Source organism: Calypte anna, chromosome 2, assembly GCF_003957555.1.
Source record: "Calypte anna isolate BGI_N300 chromosome 2, bCalAnn1_v1.p, whole genome shotgun sequence".
NCBI classification, from domain to species: domain Eukaryota; kingdom Metazoa; phylum Chordata; class Aves; order Apodiformes; family Trochilidae; genus Calypte; species Calypte anna.
The window spans coordinates 84,280,287-84,305,849 of NC_044245.1; the positions used below are offsets into that span (position 1 = coordinate 84,280,287).

The 25,563-nt window shown below is 39.0% G+C and overlaps 1 protein-coding gene across 3 annotated transcripts in view; it reads left to right on the top strand.

Annotated features, from left to right (window-relative positions):
* FHOD3 (formin homology 2 domain containing 3) overlaps positions 1-25,563 on the top strand; it is a 390,937-nt gene that overhangs the window by 259,598 nt on the left and 105,776 nt on the right. For 2 of the 3 annotated variants that reach the window (XM_030444367.1, XM_030444368.1), the window contains exons 7-11: positions 2,641-2,752; positions 8,919-9,013; positions 16,055-16,198; positions 18,577-18,800; positions 20,057-20,143. In XM_030444367.1, the coding sequence (XP_030300227.1) occupies positions 2,641-2,752; positions 8,919-9,013; positions 16,055-16,198; positions 18,577-18,800; positions 20,057-20,143 (662 nt within the window). The remainder of the gene's footprint in view (positions 1-2,640; positions 2,753-8,918; positions 9,014-16,054; positions 16,199-18,576; positions 18,801-20,056; positions 20,144-25,563) is intronic. The other variant, XM_030444369.1, reaches the window with a different exon arrangement.

The window sequence follows — 25,563 nt, forward strand, 5'->3', positions numbered from 1 at the left end:
GAATCCTGATCCTAATGAGCAAGTAGGAAAAGTGGTTATTTGGGGAGTCTATTAATGCTAGAATTGTTTACAGTAATCTGGTCACTCTGGTTTTATGAAATAATTTTACAAAAGAAGTAGAAACATGTTGGAGTTTCTTAAAATATGCCTATTAAACAATTGGACTTTATTGTGAAGGGCAATGCCATTGCAATGCAGAAACTGTGTGGAATTGGCCTGCCAGGCAAATACGCAGATGTCCAAGTGCAATTCTGAGCAAGCTATTTTTTTATGTATCACCAGTGCCTTTCTAAGGAACAATTATACTATTTGCCATCCGATTTTAATTTCCTTTAATGTGACGGTCCCCTGTGTCTGTGAAGGATCACTGCAGCAGTACAGCTGCAAATTAGGGTAACCTTAAGCCTCTTACCTTGTCAGGTTTGTCACTGGGATTTCCAGTCTGTCATCCCTAAAAATAACTGGTTCCATGATAGATCAAGTCTGAAAGAGTTAATAACAGAAATTTTTACATTGCTGGGTTGTATCATTGCAGTGCATTAAGCTCAGTGCAGCAGGAGTAGGAAAAGCCCAAGATGCTTGGATTGCTGTTCACACCAAACTGTTTATAGGAGTAAGCTACAACCTGCATTTTAGCTCATTACTACCTTAAATTAATCTCTAGTAAACCTCTTTGAGTGGCAATGTGAACACAGTAGCTTGAGTCCATGCCCATTGTGTTTACAGTCTTTTTTAGAATATAAACACAGTTGCTGTCTTAGAGTGCATGGATAAAATGTTTAATAGTGATTCTTTGCCTCTTAGGACAGTGGCATTGCAAGAACATGAAAAACTGAGGGAAGGAGAGTGAGCCAATACTCAACTGTTTCAGAAATATATCTATATATATATATATATAGATATATTTCTGAAAGAGTTTAGCAATGCAGTATAATGATTTTTTTAATTATTTTTTTCTCCTTTCCCACTTGGTGAGACATTTTAATGACCAGGCTGTTGTTTCAGACTGCATACCATCTTAATGTAGTAAAACAAAGACAGGGATTTTCTGGAGCATGGCTTATCTCTGCCTATACACGTCCTAAAGTAAATTCAAAAGTCTGCCAGTGGCCAGGGGGAAAGTAATGGCCACATTAGTATAGATTTCTCAATAAAAGTATTACAAGCTGTTGGATAGATTTGTTGAAAAACAAGGTAGCAGAAAAATACAGTAAACTTGCAAATACCCGTTCTTCTCAAGCTTGGTTCAACTGCAGTAGGTGGGAAATTGTGCTTCTGCAACCAGTGGTGTATCCTTATTTATGTGCCTTTATATCCATTATTTAGATTGAGAATATAGCAGATTTGGCCTAGAATCAATTCTCCTAGTAAAATCCTCTCAGCTGGGATTGTAGCATCTTGCCTATCAAAAAGTCATCCTCTTTCATATGTCCTTTTATTAAAAATTCCAAATTCTCCCTTGAGAGTTGTTTTTTTCATGTCAAGCAAGTCCCTGAAAATTCTTACTCAGTGATTAGAAAATTATCTAATCATCAAGTGGTTCCCTCTGGAAATGGAAGAGCTGTGATGAAACTGGTGGAGTTGGGCTATTGATTTCCAGTAGATCTGTTATACCAGTGTGAAATTCCCCACCCCCAGGAATGTTCAAAAATTAAACTACAGGCAGAAAGCTCAGTAATGTGCATGTTTTGTGACAGGTTGTGACATTTGAAGATCAAACACACTTTCTTCCAAGTTCTGTAAACAGGTACCCCAGGTACCAGTACAGACTGGGGACTGAGCTGTTGGAGAGCAGCACAGGGGAAAGGGACCTGGGGGTGCTGGTGGATGGAAGGATGACCATGAGCCAGCAATGTGCCCTGGTGGCCAAGAAGGCCAATGGCATCCTGGGGTGCATTAGAAGAGGGGTGGTCAGTAGGTCAAGAGAGGTTCTCCTGCCCCTCTACTCTGCCCTGGTGAGGTCACATCTGGAATATTGTGTCCAGTTCTGGGCCCCTCAGTTCCAGAACGACAGGGAACTGCATGAAAGAGTCCAGTGCAGAGTGACCAAGATGATGAAGGGAGTGGAACATCTCCCTTATGAGGAAAGGCTGAGGGAGCTGGGACTCTTCAGCTTGGAGGAGAGGAGAATGAGGGGTGACCTCATCAATGTTTATAAATATGTAAGAAGTGAGTGCCAGAAGGATGAAGTAAAACTTTTCTCAGATGTGCCTAACAACAGGACAGGGGGCAAGGGTTATAAACTGGAGCATAGGCAGTTCCATATAAATATAAGGAAGAGTTTTTTCACTGTGAGGATGACAGAGCACTGGGACAGGCTTCCCAGGGAGGTTGTGGAGTCTTCTTCCCTGAAGACATTCAAAGCCCTCCTGGACACGTTCCTATGTGACCTGCTGTAGGTGACCCTGCTCTGACTGCGGGGGTTGGACTCAATGATCTTCCGAGGTCCCCTCCAACGCCTGACTTAATATGAGTCTATGATACCTTTAATTTTTTTTGTTCTTGGCTCAGTTTAATCTCTTCCGTCCGTGTGTTAGTACCAGATCTGCAGTGCTGCGCTTGCGCCTTGCCCAGTGTCATGCAGCACATCTGGAAATGCTGTGGTTTGCTGAATGATGAGTTGCACTTCTTTCCTTCCAGTTCCGCCTGGTGGTAAAGACAGCACTGAAGCTGCTGCTGGTGTTCGTGGAGTACACTGAATCCAACGCACCCCTTTTAATCCAGGCCGTATCTACTGTTGATGAAAAGAGAGGTGAGTAGCCTTACTCGGGGGGTGCAAAATCCCAGCATCACTGTGACCAGGGTGGCATCTCATCCTTGATTTCAGTGTTTCTAAGGCAGCTCATGACGCCTGCCTTGTTTGACGTACTTTTCATTTCATGATTAAAAGCATTTTAAATATTCATGCACTTAAAGATTGTCTTGAGGAATGAATTACAGTGGGAAAGTGAGCGAAAAGCTGAGGAACACAGCTGCTCCTCTGTGCACTGCAGTCATTGCCCCATCCCTGCACCCACACACAAAGTGAGCCCCATTGCATCTTCTGACCTTGGAGGCTTCTTGGGCCAGACCGTCTTTCGTCTTCCTTCTGGGAAGCAGCAGTCTGATTTAGGAGAGAAAATGATATCTAATCAGTGTAATCCCTTTGAAGAGAAAGACGAGGTCAGTAATAGTACAAGCTTTATAGTAAAAGTAAAACCATCTGTTGTTACATTAAAATAAAGCCCTTGAGCAGATATTATGGTATGAAATCTGTTACCCTTCAGGCTCATGAAAAATACTTGAATATGTATACTGTATTTTTTACAAATAAATAGAACAAAAATGGTTCTTTCTTGTTCTTCCCACAAAGCCATTGCTAAGCTCCCAGGGCATTCTCTCTTGATGCAAAACATTCCTTTGCCTCAAGGAGAGTTTTTGAGGTTGGGAGAGATATTGTTGTGGTCTCAGACACATGGAGGTTGAAAGCAAGATCCCTTCTGTGGAGCAACTGCCTCCATGCTGAACTTGTTTGAGTGACTTGATACGGTAAAAATTAAACAAAAAAAAATAAAAAATCAGGGGATGGGGAGAAAGGTGGTGCCAGAAACAGGAGAAAGTAGCCAGGTTTTGCTTTTAAGTATCAGTATGTGCGTTGAAAAGACGCAAAAAAACCTTTCTGTTTTGAATTAAAACCACAAACCTTACAATGCCATAAGCAGAAAGGCAATTACAATATTCATGTAATTGTAAAGGCTATGATTTATTTTTACAGTCATCCTCAGTATTTCCTCAGCTCTCTGAGCTCACTGCTACTCTCAACATGTTCAAATTGCCATCTGTTCACATAGAGAGAAATGCGGACCCTAAATACACTACCATGCACTGTGTATTCCCTTCTGTATGTGCAAAACAGACTCAGGCAAATATGTACGTGTCCTTAAGTAACAACAGAAAACATGTGGGGGGAAAAAAAATAAAGAAGTGATGCATGTAGTTAGATGGATACTTGTTTTGGATCAAGAGGAGAGGGTTTATGGGCGTTCTCATACCTGTGGGTCGGAGGATTGTCTAATGAACTCTTACAAACAACTTAGCCCCAAATACTGTTTTTTTCCTTCCCTTTCCCTTTTCCTTTCTCTTTCTCTTTCGTTTTCCCTTTCCTTTTCCCTTTCCTTTTCCCTTTCCTTTTTCCTTTTCCTTCCCCTTCCCCTTTCCCTTTCCCTTCCCTTCTCGTGAAACTGTTACTCTTGGGTAGAAAAGACTTTTTTTTTCTTCTTGTTTTAGACATCGTTATTTTTAGGTCATCAGCATAATAGCTCTTCACTTTTGGCTGTGTATGTGCTATGTTTTAATTTATTATTTGAAATTAGTGGCTTATAACTGAAAAGTACCTTTCTTTAATGACTCGTTTAATGGAATAGCATACAGAGGAAGAAAAAATGATGTGCCTTTTCTTGAAACTCTCATAAATCTTGCAGGTATATAATTAAGTTTATCACTGCTTTGAAAAAAGTCCAATGTTTCATGTACATACAAGGTGATGAGATATGACATAATTCCTCAACATGTGTACCACACATGATTAACATAAAGAACCCCATAATAGCCTGGTTTCAAAGCAATCCCACATGTGGTTTCTATGCAAGAATGCATCCATATGCAAACCCAAGTACAGATATCTGTGGAAGTGCTGAATTTGGTCTCAGATACAAGCAAACCATGAGTGAGTAACTGTATGGCCCTCATCATGTAGGAAGCAGATTCTGGTTATACTTCCATCTAGATCCCACTTCCCCTCCCTTTCTTGTTTCAGAGCCCAGAGGACTTTGATCTCTTTTCATTTTAAGCATCCTGGGACTGTGTGGGCTCTGGAAAGCAGAGCTGGTGTTGCACTGTACTGTCTGGGGCTGCTTTATCACAAGCATTTTTTAGGGCAGGGATTAAAGCTCTGTGGCTGACCTGAACACTACCACATACTGACTGTGAACTATGACTTCTTGTTACATACTTGTAAATGTCCCACACTATCAGTATCTCTGCTTTTCCTTCCATTTCACACAGAGTTAGGTATCTGCTAAATTAATGCCCATATTGTAGGTATGATGGAAGGCTATGTGTTCAGTCATATTTAAATAGACAGGAATACAAGATGTTGAGGTCTTTCCAAAAGTATTAATATCTTTCCAGCCTGTGGCACTAGGGGCAGGCACTATGTAAGTTGATGGCAGTCCACATGTATGGTTCTGGCCTGATGAAAGCTTTTCCGTGGTTTATACTCAACGTCCTGTGTAGCTGTGATATCAAGATTTTGTGCAAGGCATTAAATTATTTTTATGTTTATTTTCTGAGATTCATATATAAAAACATTTAGAGAGGAAACTGAGAAAAGAATGAGACTTAAACCAACGGGCAACATTATTTAGTGGACTATATGCATTTAATATAGGACTAATTATAGCAACCCCATAGTTCTCTATGTGTTTATGCCTCCTGCATGACTGCTGGGAGTGCTGTAAGTAGTTTCAAGGCTGGGGCTCAGAGTAGCCACAATAATGAGCTGTTTGTTAGCAATGAGACCCCCAAGAAAGGCATTTGAGCACTTCTCATTTCACCCATTAGAAGGCAGAACACACACAAAACTCAGCCTCTGATCTTTCACTTCAGTGAGCATGTTTCATCACTCCCATCAATTTTGTGACAAGTCTTCCATGGAAGTCATGACCTTATGGGAACGTCTCAGTCTTCCCCCAGAAGAATTGCTGGGATGCTACATCATCATTCTTCTGCATCATCATTCTTGTCCATCACGAGAGGGTGGAGGAGACAGGCTGAAAAGTAAACCTTTCCCAGAATTGGCAGTCATAAAAGGTTACACTTCGCTGTTTTAAAAAATAAACTTTGTAATAGAGAAGCATTAAACCGGTCTACATTTTTTTCCTAGAAATACATACATATTGTCAGACCTAGATTTGAGTCTAGGTTGTTCAGTATTTGTTATATTCTGACCCTTACATGGAAATGGAAGTGGTAGGTTTTAGCTCTGCATAATAGTGGCTTCTTCTTCATGTATAAGTGGAGAACACTTAATATTCTCCAAAATACAAGTAGCCCTTTAAAGGAAAATGGAAAATATACCTTTTTTTTTTGTGTCATGTAGAAGCGTCATGGTTTTACTACAGCAGCCAATGAGTTTAGAAAAGTCATCCATTTTTTTAATGTATGATTTTCCAAAATATTTTTGAGAAAGCTTTTCTATGCATCTTGAAAGAAGAAGTCTTTTTCACTATTATCCTATCATTAAAAAAAAACATTGCCTTGAAAATTAATCTTTTCATGTAGACTTTAGCCTGTGCTCTAATCTTTAGTGGTGACTCTTCAGGAACAACATATTTGGAAATTCAAGCTCAGGGCATGAGAGTGGATGAGATCAGACACCTGCTCTAGATCTCCCCTTGTCCCATGCTGTCCAGATCATAGGTTGGAAGCTATAGGCTCTCATTTTATATTAGCAAGGAATATCAACCCAAGTATAGTCCTGCACTAAGTTCATGGTGCAAATTCCACACCAGAAATACCTTGTCCCCAGGTGGGTAAATTGCCTTATGGTTATTTCCATGTTCATTCCTTGGCTGTCAGCTCGAGATCATAGAGAAAAAAGCAGCATTTGACAGAAAGATTTAAGCTGGAACAGATCAGAGTAGCACTATCAAAACCATGGATCGTACCACTTTCTCTTAATTTCAAGGATTTCAGATTTAAGGCTAGATTTTGGTAAATTCCTAAGTTTAAGAGCAGCAATTCAATTAAAGCCTTTGAAAGATGAATGAACTATTACAAGTAAGCCTTACTAGAAACCTTCCTTAATTAACATCTTTAAAAATTGTATTCTGAAACAGAGAAGCAGCCCAGGTGGAAGAAAATTCCTGTGTCATCCTCAAAGTAAAACAACCAGTGATCCTGAAAATAGTCTTTTATGATAATGGAGAATTACCAAGAAATTCAAGCAAAAATTTCAAACAAAATTCAAAAATTTCAAATTATTTTTAAGAAGAAAAGGGGATTTTTCCAATAAGAATAAAAACTACCTGTAAAATAAAGGCATGTTTCCCTAGAACCACTCTCACTGAATAATGGAGTATGGATTAAATAATTAATTTTTATGTTGTTATTGACTCACTTTTTTAATATGTCATTCTTACAAGTCCAACTTGCATGGTTTCCCCATTCTAATTCTCTTTCCTATTTTCTTTCATTTTTATTTATCACTGGAAACCACAAGAAGACATTTCTGTAGTGAGGATATCGTTCCTGATGATCACATATCATTTGTGAACCAAGTGAATTCATTCCACGTGTTTTGAAAATGTACTGTACAAAATGTCTGGTAATATAGAGAATCTGGTAAAAAGGTGTCTGGTGCATTTTCAAAACAGCTATGCTTTTGAATTAGTATTTAATTAGTAATGCACATAAATAGATTTGGAAAGCTGACAGTGACTTTGATTTTGCTCAGCATAAGAAAGCTCTGATTTATTATTGAGTAGTAAAGATCAGAGAATGCCTCAAGAAGAAGGGAAAATAAAACAAGAGAAATATTTCTTTGTTTTCATTAACAGACAGGCTTTTCCACACACTACACTGCAATCACCTTGGTTCGCAGAGATTTCATGTCTGTGTAGCTATGCATATATATATATATATTAATATCAGCATGAATATACAAGGATAATTATCACTGGGAGAGTAGTGCAGAGTTTTAACAACAGGGTCACTGATCAGTCAGCAACAGGTGGCTGGAGTGAAACATCTGCATTATTCTGCCTGATTATTGTCAAACTATAGTCATCCCTCCAGTTTTTAGAGGACATGAGCTGCTGGAACACTATGTTTTTCTCTCTGAAATTCAAAGACTCTTGCACTTATGCTGGTGTAGTTGAATTGAGTATGGCTAAATTATGGTTAGCTCTCTGCTTTATCCTTCTCACCTTTAATTTTAGCCCAAACAAAACACTGAATTATTGTCTTGCATTATTGAATTTAGTTTATTTGATAAAATAGTTATGTGGGTTTTTTTCTTTAGTTAGTGCAACTATCTGCCTTTTAGGAAATAGGATGGTTTTACAAGTTACCTTCCACACAAGATATTATCTTGAGTATGACTGGCATTGCCTGTCTGCCATTTTTGACACTATGACTCATTAAGCCACTTGGATTTTGGCATCAGACAATCATGCAAACACAAACCAGCATGCAAATCAAGGGAATATGCCATAACTAGAAGCACAAATTTTTACCTTAGTGGAAAAATGAAAGAAATGCACGTGCAAGTTCTGTAGGGAGGATTCTTATTAAAATAATTTGAGTATGACCCACAGCAAAAATCTTTTCCCCTCATTGACCACTTCTCGTATCCCAGACACACAGCCTGTACTTTGAGAAAAGAGTTTCTCTCCTGCACTCTTTTGTTAACAGGGCTTACCTTAATGCAGTGTAATTCAGTAGTATCACTAGGAATGTAAGCATCAAATGTGCTGAGAGAGTAGCATGTGGATTTTTATTGAAGATTCATCTAAGTCTATAGAAACCTGTGATATCCAGGGTAAAATTCCTCCTGCATGGTTTTAGAAGTTCATTGTCTAGATAAATGGGCTAAGAAAACTTCCTTCATCATCAAAAGTGAATTTGATACCTTTGGGGAAAGCCCCCCTGGCATATTTCAGATGAGGATGTGATGTAGCTTTCCCTGTCTGCATTAACTTCCCTCTCTCTTAAGCAGAAGAGAGACAGCAGAGGAAGCTGGAGACTACTGTGTTTTCACTTGATCTTTCACCTGGTCACATTACTGCACCTTCTGCTACCTCTTGGCTAAACGTTGTTGCTACAGCTTTCCATTTTTGACCACTTTCACCAGTGTTGTTTGGTTTTTTTTTCCCTAGGAGCCAAGCCGTGGTCCAACATCATGGAAATTCTGGAGGAGAAGGATGGGGTTGATACTGAACTACTGGTTTACGCAATGACCTTGATTAACAAGGTTTGTTTAGTTTCTTAGAATACCTGGTGGAGATAATGTTGGTCTTTTCAGGTGTATAATGATCTTCCACATTGAGAATATATGACAGAGGAGACCTGTCCTGGAGAAGTTGCAGCACAATGTGTAATCGATCAGCACGTCCTTGTTACTTGTCTTGCAGTCACCCAAGGGCAGCAGATGGGATAGGAATTGCTGTTTTGCAAGATTCAGAAACATGTTATGATATGGTTCTTCTCCCAGTGATGACAATGCACTGCAAAACCAAAACTCAGCTAATCAACTCAACTCTTGATCCAAGAGGAGAAGGAAAATCAAGCGCTGGTGATCACATGTTCACAAAGGCACTGTGTACAATTTTGTAGTTCCAGTTGTTTTGTTTTTTTACTAAAAATCAAATAGAATGAATTTAACAGGTATAAGTACTAGTCAGAGTGGTTCTACTTAAAAAAAAGAGGTTGCTTTTTTCTTCTTTCATTATATTTTCTACTGTCTTGTATTACAACTAGTAGTTTTGAAGTAAAATCAAGTGTTTACCAAAGTACTCACTTATGCTAGGACGAGGGAGAAAGCAAAAGGCCCATAAAGTTAGAAATTTATTAGTGTAAATTCCTTAAAATTAGCATCTACTCCTAAACAAAACTCAAGGGGACTAAAATTAATTTTTTTTTTTTGAGCACAGAGAATCAACATACTGCTAGCAAATAAAAATAACCATGTGCTGTATTGTCTTACTTAATAGGCCAGAGTATTATGCATTATTGTTATTAATAATAATTTAAAGATCTTGTGGTTGTCAGTGGAGGTCGTAAATCAAGCTTCCAGCTTATTGTGCTCATGGCTACATGGTTGGGGCTGTGGTTTGCTATGGTATTTTTTTCAGATAAAATAATTTCTTAATGATGGATATTGCCCAGCAAATATGCCTGAGGAGGACTAACATCTTCTGCCATTACTGATGTTATAGTACTTTTACTCTGAGCCACCCTTGCTCTTGTTTACATGGTAGCAAGGATCCTCTTGACTTAAAAAGACCACCTTATCTCACTGATGTCCTGTCTGAAAGGCATCACCAGCTTCATATGCTTCTGTCTCTTCATAACTGCTATTAAAGCTGAAGCAATTAGTTTTTAACATCTCTGGTTTATACCTCCCTGGTTCATACCTCATTCCTGGGCTACTGTTTCTGCTTTCTGAGCTAATTCTCTTGATCATTTTTTGCACAACTGTAATCTACCTCGTGTTTGACTTCTTCAAAAATTTTGTTCTGTGTTGATTCTTCTATTATCCTATAGTTGATTCCTTTAGTCTTGAGGTTTTCACTGCATTTAAAGCTATTTTTAGGAGGAGATTGTTCTTTAAAAATACACAAAAAGAAAAAGCATCCTGCAGTCAGAGGAGCAAGGCAGTTATAAAGATCAAGGAAGAGAGGAACCCCACAATGCCACACTTCTAATTATGATCTGGCTTACGGACAGCTTTATGATGTTTTTAATGGGATTTTTTCTCCTGATTATAGAGAAAACAGCAAGCAGCATGTCACAGTTGTAATTTTTTTCCCCCGCAGAGAGCACAAAGAAGGCTCAGATGGTTTCAACTTCTCTAGGCGAGGAAATCTCCAAGTTGACTATGCAGGCAGAGTCCTGACAAGGAATTTGTCTCAAGGAAGCATATTTCTACTCGTTTTTCTTTCTCCATGTATGCATTTACAGACTGTTTACCTTCCTGCCTAGGAGCACAAAATTAATCTGCCCAGACTCAGTGTCTTTTTTTTATGCTTAACCAATTTACTTATACTTCATTAACCTGGTCTTAATTTGGGGGGATTCAGGTATTAGTGAATCTCTTAAATGAATCTGATACTGATGCAGATACTTCCAATTATGTATAGTTCCAGTATAACCTTTGATATCTCCATTTGGTGAGTTCCTATGATCTGTTAGATTTTGTTCAATCTCTGTTTTCTTCATTTTTATTACTAAGGCCCAGCTAGATTAAAACCTTTGTTATTCCTTTTTGTAAATATAAAAACCACATTCATCAAATGCAAAAAGAAAATTCTGTGTTGCATTCAATTCACTATATTTTTGCTTCCTATAAAGCTTCTTCATTATTGAGATAACACTCGAGGCTTTGTACTCTTAAGGTTACTCTTGATGTTTTTTTACCTGTTTTTAATATTGCTTTTTGTTTCAAATATCATATAGTAATATGCTTTTAAAGGGTAGAAGAAATAATTATGAGGTGTATAAGAATTAACACTTTTTGGTTTAGTCAGATTAAGCACTGAATGTCTTTTAGCAAGTCCAGTGAAAGAGTAGAATTCAAGCACCAGCTTCCAGTGGTTACCAGTGGGAGCACAAAATGCCACCCATCATCTGGAGTTGCAGAAGTGCTGTTTCAGGCCTGTATGGTGTTAGAGCAGCAGCTGGCACATTGGTTTTTGGTGACCTGCCTTAAAAACATCACAACTGCCACACTGGAACAGTGATCATCTTACATCTCCTTGTCTGGCATAGGCCTCATTAGATGGTTTAGAAGAAACTGGGAAAACATATACATGAGAGATGCTTCTTCTTGTCCCAAAGTAATTAAAAATTCAGCTATTGCCCTTAAGCATATTAATTTAGCATATAGTTCTTCTCACTGTACCATGAAACATTTAGCTAATGTCTCTCTTTGTTGTGTGTGGGCCCTGTAGAGGTACCCAGACTGGTGGATGCATAGTAACAGAGCAGTAGTCTTGTATTACTTGGACTTGCATGTAAAGCATTGCACACCAAATGGACTTTCTGTTGTCTGCGTACTCTCTGCACCACAACATTGTACTGGGATTGTTTTGTAAATGACAAAAGGCACCGTACTTATTACTTATACTAGGTACTACTGTTATCCAGGGCTATATATTCTAAAAAATACGAAAAGACCCTTTTTGGTCTTCAGACAGGTACAGCCTAGCAATAATTTATCTCAGATTATGTTCAAAAATGTAACTGAGGATCTGTAGTGAGAAGAATATATTTGCTGTTACCAGTTGTGCATGTTGTCTAATAGGTGTTGTCATGTAGGAAAACATTTGGCTCTTAGGTTCCCATATATTTTTTTATTATTTTATTTTTTTAACCCTCAGTTTTAACCCCTCTTTGTTTTCTTGCATTTCTTACCACTGATACAGTTAGTGGTAGGTAAAATGTATTGTCTGCAATTTGTTGAAAATGTTGGTGAGAAGATGCATCAAGCTCAAAGCTCTTGAGCTGGAGTTTTGGTTTTATTTTAGTTCACCATTCCAAAAGCAGCCACTTGAGAGGAAACTCAAAGCTACACACAGTTTCCACCAGAGCTTGGGAAAGCAACTTGGAAAAATGATGTAGTAAACAAATAAAAATCTTAATTCAAGGATGCTCCCTGAAGCCAAAACTGGATAGAGGCATAGGAATGGGTCTTGACATTCATATGTTTCCTTTGAACACCTCAGTGTAGTGAAATGAGGCAACCAGGTGCCACTAATTGCCAGGCAGTGGGCATGAGCTTGTGTCAAGCCCACCTGTGCCTGATTAGGGCGGGCCCCCACTGCTCATGAGCAGGACCAGGGGGCCAATGAAAGGTGAGGCCTGAGACACAGGCTCGGCTCAGTCCTGAGTACACTTGCAGAGAGATTGGCTTCTTCTCAGCACTGCACTACGTTCGTTGTGCCACTAGAGCTCGTCTCCATTAGGGTGAGGCTCGCGTGGCACAGCCAGTTAGCACGCGGTACTTATACAGCAAACCCGAGCAATGCTGAGGCCGTGGGTTTGAGCCTCACCCTGGTGGTGAGGAGCTCTGATGGCGCAACCAAGTTAGTGCAGTGCTGAGACAAAGCTCCAGGGGCGCAGCCTGGTTAGCGTGGTGCTCATAGAAGCAGTAAAAGCCAAGCATGCCAAGGTTGTGAGTTCCAGTGTGAGCTGAGCTTATGAGCTCAGGCCTTACCTTTTATTGGCCCCCTAATCCTGCTCATGCGCAGTTGGGGCCCACCCTAATCAGGCACAGGTGGGCTTAACACAAGCTCATGCCCACTCCCTAGCAATTAGTGACACCTAGGTGCCTCATTTCACTACACCTGAGTTCTGAATAGATTCAGGTTTCAAATCCATTTTGGTCTAGGCTGGGTAATGTAACAAAATTCAGTAAGCAAAGCAGTGTATGGTTCAAACATGCTTTTCCAAGTGACTGATACTGAATTCTCTAGGCAGGTTTTGACTTTGTACCATTCAATCTTCAGAGGAGGAGGAAATATTTGGGACTTGTATGGGTATTTCAATATGGAAGTATCATTTGGAGCTTAAGCAGGAAGTCAGGAAGGAACAGGGACCTTGGGAGGACCTGCCCAATGTATGACCTCTGCAGTGCTGGTTTTATCTCTGCTTGTTTCCTTTATAAAGCCACCAGGAACATGCGGGCCCATTCTTGTTTTCTAGTATCACAAGCCAGAATTTTCAGCCATTTATACAAGCACTTCACGTTCCTTGTGTTAGTTACTGCAAAAATCTTCCTCCTGAGCTAGATTAAACTGACCTTATTGTGACACCAGTGGTGCACTTTAATATCCCATTTTATAATGTTAGAAATTTAATTTGATATGCATTAGGCTCTGAAAATGGATCTTTGAGTTTAATGACAAACCATGCAAAGGAAAGTATTTGATTTCTTTACTTGGGAGTTCAGTTGTCTGGTTCTGGCCACTAGCATGAAGTGAAAACTGAATTTCCACTGCTGCATGATTTAAAATTATATTAACCAATAAAAGGCTGCTGACAAAAGCAGGGTTGCCAGTAAATACTACCTTATGCTGCTGTTTTCCTTGCCTACAGCCTGTCGGAGCTGAGATTTTTAAAAAGCTATACTTGAGGGTAGGTCATCTGCATATTAATATTAAGACTATTTTCTGATATTTTAAGAAGGAAATAACTCATCTGTGCAGAAGATGTGACTGCCCACTCTTCTGCACGTAAGACATAACATCTTACGTGCCTGAAGACACTCAGGTCATGGTAGCTGCTGTCTACTTCTTTCGTAAGTAAAATAAAGGCTGATAGATATCGTTTGCTGGTATAATATTTCCAGATCTGTGTTCAAGTGACATTAGATTTACAGTGTGATGGCTTCATCTGCTAAATCCTCAGATTTCTACTCAGTGCTAGGTGTCAGTTCAGGAAAGAAAAAAATGTACACGGTATCTATTTTCAGCAGTGTTCTGGAAATTGAGTTCCATGGTCTTTGATGGGTTTTAAACAGGCTTAAATACCGTTCTGGACAGAGATAAATGCTTAATTAGACCCTCAACATATAAGCCTGAATATATAACCCTAGCACTTCATCAGTGTTTGTCCTAAGCATCTCTGTTGCAGTGGACCTCACCAGGTAATCAGGTAATAGTCCTGTAATGACTGAAGAAGGTGTTCATGTGTCATGTTTGGTTTTAAATAAAAAATAAAAGAATAGCTCGATGATGCACATTTTCAAATACTTCATTTCACAGGGAAGAAGTGCATTAATGGGGCAGGGTATGTCAACTGTCTGTTATTATTCACATTAATTCAGATCACTTTCTGAATATAAATCTTCTTGGTATGGGGGGGCAAGCCCAGCAAAGTGGCTGTTCTCTTCCCCACTCTGCTGCTCAAAGCCACTCAGAAAAGTTGGTCTCCAGAAAACCAGAATTCTCAGAGCACAGCTCATCCCATCCCCGGCATGAGAAGACAGGATGAGCTTTCTGTAGAGGGCCTGGTTTTTGCATGTACTATCTTTTTCTCTCCTCTTGTGGGAATATAGGTAAGTTACTTAGCTAATTAACTGGTAGAGGGGTAGGTACTTAAAAACAAGCATCTCTCTGGTGAGCTAATCCAAAACAATTGTGGTGCTTCTAGAGTGCATTCTCCCATATCTTGCAGAAGTGCCTCTGTATAGGCTGTTTCTTGATACGAGGATTATGTTGCTCTGCAAGTAGGTTGCGTGGTATTTTCAGTAGCTGCTACTCAGCATGAGCAGAATTAGACTGATTTTTCTGCTTAAAGATCAGTAGAAATCAATGGCAAACCAGGTCAGTAGTGTCTTCAACTGGTGGATGAAGTTCACTTGTGCTTTGAACAAAGTTTTTGAATACCAATGTTTTCTTTCTTCCCATGCATCACACTGCTCTAAAGCTGTAGAGCTTTTGCTATGTACACTGCAGTGGCATATTGTGGTCTACATGGCATACTGCAGAAGACAACCTTCCTTTTCCCAGTTTTCTGAATGCTCTGACTTCAAACAGTTAATTTTCAATAGCTGTTGTTATTGACATTCTTTTTTTTCTAGTGTGCAAAAGCTCTTCTCCATTGTCACTGGTAACAGTTTACCCCTTAACCAAGGATTAGTAAATCTTGTAACATTTTATAGGAGTTAGGGACTGGGTGTACCTTTAGGAAGACTTTTCAAGCTGAAAGGGAGGAAGGGAGGAGAGGAGTTGGTATCTCTGGGATATAAAACAATTTGTGCATCAAGGGGATGACCTCTGCTGCAGGTGTGGAGGACAGTAGGCATATGGTGCAGGATATTTCCTGCTGTCCTGACATCACACAGCTGTGCACTGAACGTTTTCTTCTTAAGGCCAAACTGACAGGAATCAGTAGGAAATCAACTTCACTGGTTTTAGCTAAACCATTTTTTCCTTTCTTTTTGCTTTTATCCCTGTGTTTAATGCTTTAACATTCTGTGTTCTTTAAATCTTTACTTGACTGAAGCCAGGAAGAATCCAACTGTGTATTTTAAAGTCCCACATTTTCCATATTTTTTTCTATGAAATAACAACATTATTTGTTTTGCCAATTAGTCATTTTTCTACACAGTGCACAGTTGTTTGTTAAAAGCTGTGCCACTTGTTTTTTTTCTAGCAGTGTCTCTAATCCCACATCATGGGTTTTACTTTATTGAAATCATACATAGCACCACTTACCACCCGCTCTTAAAAACCTTTGTTTATTTCTTTTCAAAACAAACAGATTTAAATGATTTTCCTTTGATTCTTAGACACTGTCGGGGTTGCCAGATCAAGACTCTTTCTACGACGTGGTGGACTGTCTGGAAGAGCTCGGCATTGAAGCTATTTCACAGAGACACTTGAACAAGAAAGGAACAGACTTGGACTTAGTTGAGCAATTTAACATTTATGAGGTAACATAACATGCCCTGTTTTATGCATCTTACAGCTTGTGCAAACTTCAAAGCCAAGAGGAGGGGGGGAATGTAACCTAGGTGATATTTGGTTATCTATTTTATTTTAAAAGAAAGCCATCTGGCTGGGAGAAGTATTCCACACATTTCTATATGTGACCTGCCACAGTACATAGCTGTGTTTAATGCAAATACATTTTATATTAAAGTTGGGGCATACTCCAAGGCAAACCAGCACATACACAAACCTCCTTTGAGGCAGTTCTGCCTGCAATTAAAAATTTCTCAAATTGCTAGTTATATGTCCTGAAGTATGGGGAAGTTACTTACATACACAGAATAATTCAGCTAATGAAGAAGGTTCAGCTGAACTCAGCTTCACAAATACCACTTGTTCTGCAGATGATACCCAGCAAGTCCTTGGTTAGGAGTTTACATAGGACCAGATCCTATACAGTTTGCAACAATGGGGTAGTGAGTGACTCTGCATTCACCACCTAGGTATAGAATAGCTACTTCTGAAGTATTTATATGTAAGGGTAGCAGAGCAGATTTCTTAATAATCAGCCTCTTGTCAGACTTTAGGAAGTGTTGGAGCAGGTTTAGGCTGAAGTTGATGTAAATGGGAAGTCATGCTCTGGTGTGGTGAAATGACTCTTTAAGTCCAGCAAAGGATTTGGATTCTCTGTTTTCTGCATCAACTCTGCACTCATGTCACTTCACTAACTGCAGCAGAGTTAAGTTTTATATACAGCAGTTTGCCAAAGTCAGGCCAAAGTAAGAAGGTGAAAATGAGAGGGCTTCATTTTTGTCTTTATTTTTCTGTTGTCAAAGGCATCAGCTCATAAAATCCTGTTTTAAAGATGATCATTAATCTTAAAAGCAGGGATTTTTTTTTGCACATGCTCTGCCTACTGAAAGACGTGGTTGCAAAATTAGCAGCTGGCTTAGTTGGGTACAAGCTTTGTTTTGATGACCAGACTAAATTTGGAGGTGCTTGCACACATTCTTCTGCCAGTGTTGTCCTTTATCTGAAAAATCACTTTTTCCCCACTGAAATAAATTTTACACCCTAGGCAGAGATATCACCCTTCCCTCTGCCTTTGTTTTGTTGGTCACTTCTGGTAAGAATTACCAGAATAACAAGTCGAAGAAAAACAAGAAGGTATGAATTCTTCTGATCACTCACATCACCCTATTCTGTACCTCTGCCTATTTGAATGTGTCTTTCTCATATAGAGATGACTTAAATGTTGAGCTGTGTTTCACACGAGACCCACCAGTGACTTAGTTGTTACTTCCAGTGGCATCACTCCACACGTACCCTAAGGTACCACTTAATTTGTTGCTGTTAGAGGTGTGTCACACTGACATGTCAACAGCATGCTGTAGTTCAAGATAGTAGGTGTTACACCCTACTCAGGAGCTCAACTGGTAAGCTCCTGACCTGTGTCAGGCATTTCTCTCAAATGTCATTGTGGTACTGCTGATCTCAGCATCATTCTTTTCTGATACTATACATATGTTCCTTGGTATTGACTGCTTCTGAACTGGCAGGAAATACTGAATTTTCCACTGAAAGGCATGCATGAAAGTCATTATGCTAACCTACAAGACAGGAGGCTTAGGGGACATGTGTGCCTGCACTTTTTAATTACAATCTGTTGTGCTACCAGCTCACAAAATAGTTTTGTTTGTTAGGTTGGTTTTTTCCTGTTTACTTTTCGGGGAGAGCTGTAAAAACTGGCATTTTCAAAAGGAATGCAGATACAGATACATCTGCTTGTTCCTGCCTTGGCTGGGAAGAAATTATGGCAGTATTCTAAAATGCTTACTAAAATAGAAGACAATAACTTCAACTCAATCATGACAGTGTCATGTCTAAACATGAAAAAAATGTTAAATCTGTCAACGTGTGAGAGTTTTTTGTGTTGATTTCACCAGTGCAAAGACGTCACCTAAATATATTTGAAGGAAATAAAGAGAGCTAGGTCCAAGGCATGAGTATAAAATTTCACTATTAGAGCTGCTACACTGCATTAATGGATAGACAGAAACTTGCAGGGATAGCTTTAGAAATGGTGATAATAGGAAGAGTTAATCATGTTGAAATCAGTTAATTTTTAGAGCCTAGGTGTGAAGAACTTAAGCACCTAAAGAAAGTACCTAAAGGCTTCTCAGAGAGGTAGTGCAGTCTCCATCTCTGGAGGCATTCAAAACCCACCTGGAGGCTACACTGTGCAACCTACTCTAGGCAAACCTGCTCTGGGAGAGGGCTTGGATTAGATGATCTCCAGAGGTCTCTTCCAACCCTTAACATTTCATAATCCTGTGATTAACTGTCTCAGAAACCATGCCTTTCTTCCTGCCTTTCTCAGATGACGCTGAGACACGAGGATGGAGATGAGAGTGCTGACATCCCTCCCAGTGGGCGCAAGGACCGGAGAAGGGTCAGTCTTGGTGCTAGTGAGAGGAGGGGGTTGGAACGTAGAAGGAGCCGCAGGCACTCGGTCCAGAACAGCAAAAGCACTTTATCAGCCCCTGCCAGTCCATGTGGTCAGTCAAACTCCAGCTTTGTGCGTGTTGAAGATCTCAGTGAGAGGTACGTGCATGTGCCAGGATATATGCCTGGTTTTTTCCCCCTATTACTTTTCATGATATTCCTTGCACCTTATTAATCTGCCAAAATTTTGCACTCTTTTTTTCCTCTTGCCATTGCATTGAAAAAGAAAACAAAAAAAAACATAGTTAAAGTTAAAAAAAACACCACCACCAAAAATTGATTTGTAGGTGACTTGATTTATTTACATGTAAGTTCTACCAACTGCTATAAAATGGTCCCCAACCACGAGTCGAAGCATTTCATATGGGAATTAACCAAGGCTAATCTCATCTATTGACAGATTTTATATTCAATATAACAACAAAATAGAAGTAACAATAGCCCAGTCACATTAACGCATTCTTATTTGTTCTGTATATACTACAGGTAATTCTTTTTTTTCCCCTTTGCTATCAGAATTCCAACATTAAAATTTTCCTTTGAGACTACGCTGTAATAGAGAAGGTACCTAATGTTTCATAATGAGTGAAAGAAAGACAGTAATGAGTAATTCAGCAGTGTGTAACACTGGAGTCAGTCAAAGCTAGCATCATTGCCAGTCCCCAAGCAGTTGGCTTGAGCTACACGTGCTTAGGAAAAAAGGGAACTGCAGATCCTCACCACGTCTGACTACCCCACAGGAGAGCTGGAATTAATTTTGCCTAAATCAGATGTCTGATCAGCTTGCCTCCCTTTGATGTTAGTGGAGTGCAGCAAGCAGTGCTAGTCCTTCAGTTATCTAATGTATTCTACATGCCTGAAATTTCAACCAAGATGAATCATGCTCTGGAAGTGGCTGTTTCTCTCTGTTGCCCATAAAGGGAATCTGGCTCAGGTGAAGATGCACACGCTGCAGATAGCTCAAGCTGTACACATCTGTCATGCCACAGTTCAAGGTGCAGTCTGCAAAACCAAAGCACTCTCCATGAAGAACATACCTTGTGTTTATAACGTTTGAGAAGTCCTTTGGGGGATTCTGTTAGCAGTGGATGAGAACTTGAGTTTTTAAATCCTGTGTTACATGTAAAGCACCAAGGCAAAGTGAGTTGGCTAAAGCTTAATGGCTTTAGGCAATATGAAAGACTCCAGATACTTTTTAAGCAGTAGTTGCATGTTCTATACCACATAATGGCTTCCTCCCTCTTCTCCCCCCCCCCTCCCTCCCCGTCCCTTTTTTTTTTTTTTTCACTTTCTTCTTCTTGCATTTGGCAACACATTCATGCTTCTTTTCCATCCTTCTACTGGCTGGGCTTTAGAGAGCTGGAGGCTGGGAGCCCCATGGTCTCAGAGGCTGATGACAAGGATGGCAGTGCATTTGAGGCTGAGTTTAAAGCATCTTCAGCGTGAGTAGAGCAGGGGGGTTCAGCCACTCTGCATGGGAAGTTTCTTGCATGATCTTGAGCCCTGCTTCATGATTCTGCAATGTGACTGAGATTCTGTACCCACGGATGTGCAGCAGATAGCCTTGGCTTGTTAAACAGATTCATTTAAGTTAGAAATAAAGTGATGCTTCAATTCTGCTTTTACTCTAGGTAAAGAACTACAAGTCCTGCAGGGGAACAACTGCTACCGATTCGTGTTCTCATTATTAATGTTTGCTTACTTGCTTCATTTTGCAGTCTTCAGTAGTTCCTAATGCATTTGTGTTTGAGCTAATTTTTAGTACTGGGGCAGTAGAAACATGGCAGACTAGTTTCATAAGTTCTTTGAAATGTTTTTTCATGAATGTAGCAGAATTTCAAGAATTATCTTCCTTTTCTGAAAAAACCCCAACATTCCAGTTCTGCTCTGCGTCCTCCTTGAAGGGGACATAATTTAAAGCATAATTTAATTTTAAATAGAAGAAAAAAATCTTCAATTAAGCAGTCAAATTTTAATTCATGTTGCAGGTGTGCTTGTAGTCTTCTTTAGGAAAATAATTCTCAAATGAAGTTCTCAAATTCATTTCTACCTTGCTCACCTTTCTCTCTAGGGAAAGAGGCATTCACTCATGAATTTATGTAACACTGATCTTCACTTTGCATATTGGTTAAATAAAAATCCTTCCTCCTCCATTCCCCAGCCCTTTTAGCAAGTAAAGATTGAGAGTATTATTTGTTAGCAAATCTGATTTTTCCCATTGGATGCTAAAGACTATGGAATATGTTTCAGTACCTGAAGATACAAGGTCTGTGCCCAGTGACATTTTCAAAGTTGCATAACAAGAACCTAGTCAACTCTTAGCTCTTCCATAAATCCTGCTGGGCTTCAAGTAAACAAATGTTTTTAAAAAGCTGACTTTGTTTTTCACATTTTTAGTCTCATGTATACCCAAATCTGTAGCTGTGGTAGAAGGAGGAAAACTAGCCATCCTGCTTTATCATATCCCAGTATGTATCTCATCTTTCAGTGAAATATTCCAGATGAATGCAACAGGAGCTCTACACCTGATAGTTAAAGTGGGACAAAAAAATAAAGTAAATGCTTCATGGCTTATTTTCATTAACACTTAAACAGAATAGTACTGAAGCTGAATTAATTGTATGAAGTTTTTACACATTTTTCATATTTTAATTAATCTTAAGTGGAAAGAGATTTTTCTGCACAGTTCCTACTGGAAGCAAGTACCTGGCCTCCCATGAACATAGTTACTGGTTTAAATTATTTTAGTAGAGCATAATAAGTTTAGCACTTGCTGCAATTTGAGGTGAAATTTTAAGGTCATACCTCACAATGTGATGCAGACATCACCTTTTTGTCAAAGGAAATTCTTGTTGTCTCTTTCTGCTTCCACCCTGTGTTGTAGGGAGGAATCTACACAAATGGATAAAAGCCATTTTTAACCTCTCTAAAGCAACTTCTCTTCATCCAGGAAAAAAATCTGTCTCCTGCTGATGGCCTTCTTTTGATTCATCTAATCTCTCTGGAGGAAGGAAAGAAGTTCACAATAAGTTTTTGAAGTGCTGTATATTATGAAAAAGTCTGCAAAATGGGTTTCAGTTATTATTCCTTGGCTATTTTTTTCTTTATGAATAGGAGACATAACAATATTAATGGTCATTTTATTGTGTTGCTCCTGCTGGTGTCTAAATTTTGTGTGTGGAGTCTACATGTGGATTTACAGTGGGTTAGCACCATCAAGTTCAGTGGAATTGCTTCTGGTGGACATGGTTAGAGTTCAAAGTTACCATCTTACATTGTACTAAATTTTAGTTTGGGTGATATTTTTGGACTTCACTACCAAAAATCAGTAGAAAATTTAGTTTATTCCTTAGAATCATCCTTCCCACAGTGTTCATGTTACTTTTCTTTATAATTCCATCAGCTGGTTTGGCAGTCCTTTGCTTTTGTTTACCACATCAAACAGGTTGTTCACAGTCATCTGCTTTGTGTCAACTGATAAGTCTTCCAAAAGGGAGAAATCCACAGTGCCGGTAAAACAAAAAAAGATAATATTGGCCAAATTCTGTTCTGTCTCACAATGCTCTATGTCCAGAAAAGCTGTCAGAAATCAATGGAGTTGCTCTGATTTACACCAAGCTAATTGAGAGCAGACTTTGGGTTTTGAGCTGGGAAAAGTTGACCATAAACGCTAAGGGCAACCCAAAGGAAAACTTGCAGGCCTTTTTCATCCATTTGGCAACCTTCTCCCAAGTTAAATGTATTGCTTTTTTGTTTGTGGTTCAAAACAAATAAAGACCCAGATCTGCTTTGTGTTAAAATAGTTTTCATGGACAGTGCAATCCAGGCTAATGTGCCTGTTATTAAATGAATAAAGAAGCTGATAACAATTACTAACTAAGGAAGGCTGGAGATTGGCTTAAGGATATGTAGCTGCTGCAGTGTACTTGAAAATGCCAGTCCTGACCACCAGCAGGTTTGCTTTGCTCAAAACTTCTTCCTTTTCCCAAGATGGCTTAGAGCACCTACAATCCTGGGGGAGACATCAGTCCTATTACCATGACATTTGAATTGTTTCACTGAGGGCAGTCTCCCAAGATTGTGTTCCCTGGACCAAACGGAGTGCTCTCAATCTGTGGTCTAGCTTGCTGTTTCTTAAGCAGTAGACATTTAAACAAATTGTTCAACGCTTTCTTTTTTTGTTTTGTTTTCTTTTGACAATAAACAAGCATTTTCCAACCACACAATGGGTAGACTTGGGGAAGATATAAAGAGTAGCATAGAACTCACACATCCCCATCTCTCTCCCTGGGTGTCCCATCAACTATGTCAGTCAAACTTAGCAAACATACCAAAGGAAGCTTCCATGAGATTCACACTGGCGCCTCTTACCACCATTTGAGTGAATGGCTCTGTTAAAGCTTTGTGGAATTAGCTATAATCAAAGACTAATGTTCATAAAGTTGTGAATTGCTAGGATTTAAGTACTCACCTCACTTTTCTAGATGTTCTGATGTCTTCTTTTTCATAATTTTGCTTTGCTTTATATCCTTTAAAATCATGAACGAATTACAAGGATCAGTCATAAAACACTAAAGGTGCTCATCTGAAAGTAAACAGGCCTTGGTTAGGCCTTCATGTCAGTACCCCTGTGTTTGAAACCTGGCAAGCAGAAGGGCTGACAGTCATTTTAAGAGCCCCTCAGAGCTGAGCCTTCATCCTGATGTCAGTAGCCAAACCCCATGAGCTGTGATTTTCTTAGGATCCTGCCTGGAAGGTGATGAGAACTCTTTCTCTAAGCAAAGAGTAGCACAGGGGATTCCAAAGTTTCCTGCAAATTTCAGCTGGACATAGCACCTTTTCACTGTGCAAACTGGGCTCAAGGGCTTTCACAGCCTTCACAAACCTAGGAAAAAAAATGGAAAATTGTTATTTAAATAAAGGAAAGCTGTGCTGAGAAGTCATAAGGACCTGTTTGTTAGAAAATACATATTTCTGATGTTTGAGGATTTCTGAGATGCAGGAAGAGATCATGACACTATTTTGGTTTTACTAGGAAACAATGAACACAGCTGAGCCTCTGATGCAAAGCATTTTTTGTGCTTAACTTCAGATTCCTGTCGAGTTTCTAACCAATGGCACAAACCTTCATTTTGCTATTACATCCCATTAACTGATTATTCAAATTGCTTCATCTAGAGCCAGGCCTCCAGGGATGGCTTATCCAAAATACAGCTGAGATGACTCTTTTTTTTTTTTTTCGTTATGATTTTCCATGTTTTCAGACATCCTAAACCATAACTAATCTTTGATTTTCCTCTAGCATTTACTGTGGCAAATCTCTAGTTTTTGTCATGATGTTTCAAGTTCTGATGACTTTCCACTACACTATGTGAAGTATTTTGATTATGTGAATATTTAGGTCTATAAATGAACGTGCTGGTTGGGTGGGGTTTATTTTATTTAGGATTAATACATCCCACATCTCTTAGAATTGCTGTCTGACAGATCTGATGCGTGGTATGATAGGTATGAATCAGAAGAGTGGGGCACCTCAACATCATCATTTAATGCAGGACTCAGGCTGTAATACAGATTAAGGGCCCAAAATAAAAAAATTAAATTATTTTATTTTTATAGCTTTTACAAAAGGAAATAACTTTTTTTTCCCTTGATGTTAATCTGTGATTCCTGGGTTTAGATATATAAAACCATTGAGGTATGAATCTAGAGAAAGAACATCTCCAGAATAAGCATGCAGTCACAATCTTCAGATATGCTAAGTGTGTCTTTAATTCATATATGTATGAGCTAAACTACCTACATTTGGGGGCTGAGGGTTTGAAATAGAATGGCAAATGATCAGTTAATGGGGGAGATATTACCTTTTCCAGTATTTGGTTAGTATGGTTGTAAATGGAATGGGATATAAAAGCAGTGGGTTTAGAAAGATTTATCCATTAAATTAAAAGGACTGTTAGGATAGCATCTGTTCAGAGCACCAAATTTCTATTAGTCTTTGACAACAACACAAAATCTGATCTGCTATTTTAGGTTTGGGGCAGGGAGGACACAATTTCTTCTCTTGTGCAGGTAGGGTTATGTGAAGCATGAAGTCAAGCCATATTTGAAAGTCAAGTGAATAAAAATGTGATTTTTTTTGTGATCTTACTCTTGGTAAGAATATCTTGGAAGCTCCTGAAAGAAATGGATTAGAGATACGAGGCAGATTAAGAAAAATTTTCTTTCAAAACCATACCATAAACAAAAGATGCCATTGATCTATAGATAGGGATTGATATTAATAATTAAACTTTAAAAAATAAAAGCTACAGCTTGATGAATATCTCATGTACATGTCCTATTACTGTCTCAGGTTGATGCCAGCACTTTTTATCTGACCAGCATTTTTTTAATACAGCTCTGTAGAAATGTCAATTTTTGTAGCAGGGGTACTGTTGGCTGTTTGTGGTTATTGCTGGAAGGAAATGTTTTATACTTGGTATAAATGAAGGAAACTCTGGAATGAAAAATGCACTGAAACTTAAATGAGGTTATAGCCTCATTACAGCCTAATTAGATTTTGTTTCATTTCTTCTTACTTTGTTTTCCACTGTGTATTTAACTTTGGTGAACTACCTGAAGAAGTGTAATGCCAAACCAGGATGTGACTAGGTTTCTCTGGAGGTCGATGGTAGTGTCTTTTGCACTGAGCTTTTCATGCCTCAGGAAGTTCACAGTTGTGTTCCCAGTATTTGTAAATGTAATCCTCTGAGTCCAGGAGAGGCTTTTTTACACATATGAGGCAATGGAAGGAAAAATAGACACTTTGGCAGGATGCTATTTCCAGATCCCTCTTTTTGAAGTAAGAGGCAATAACAGG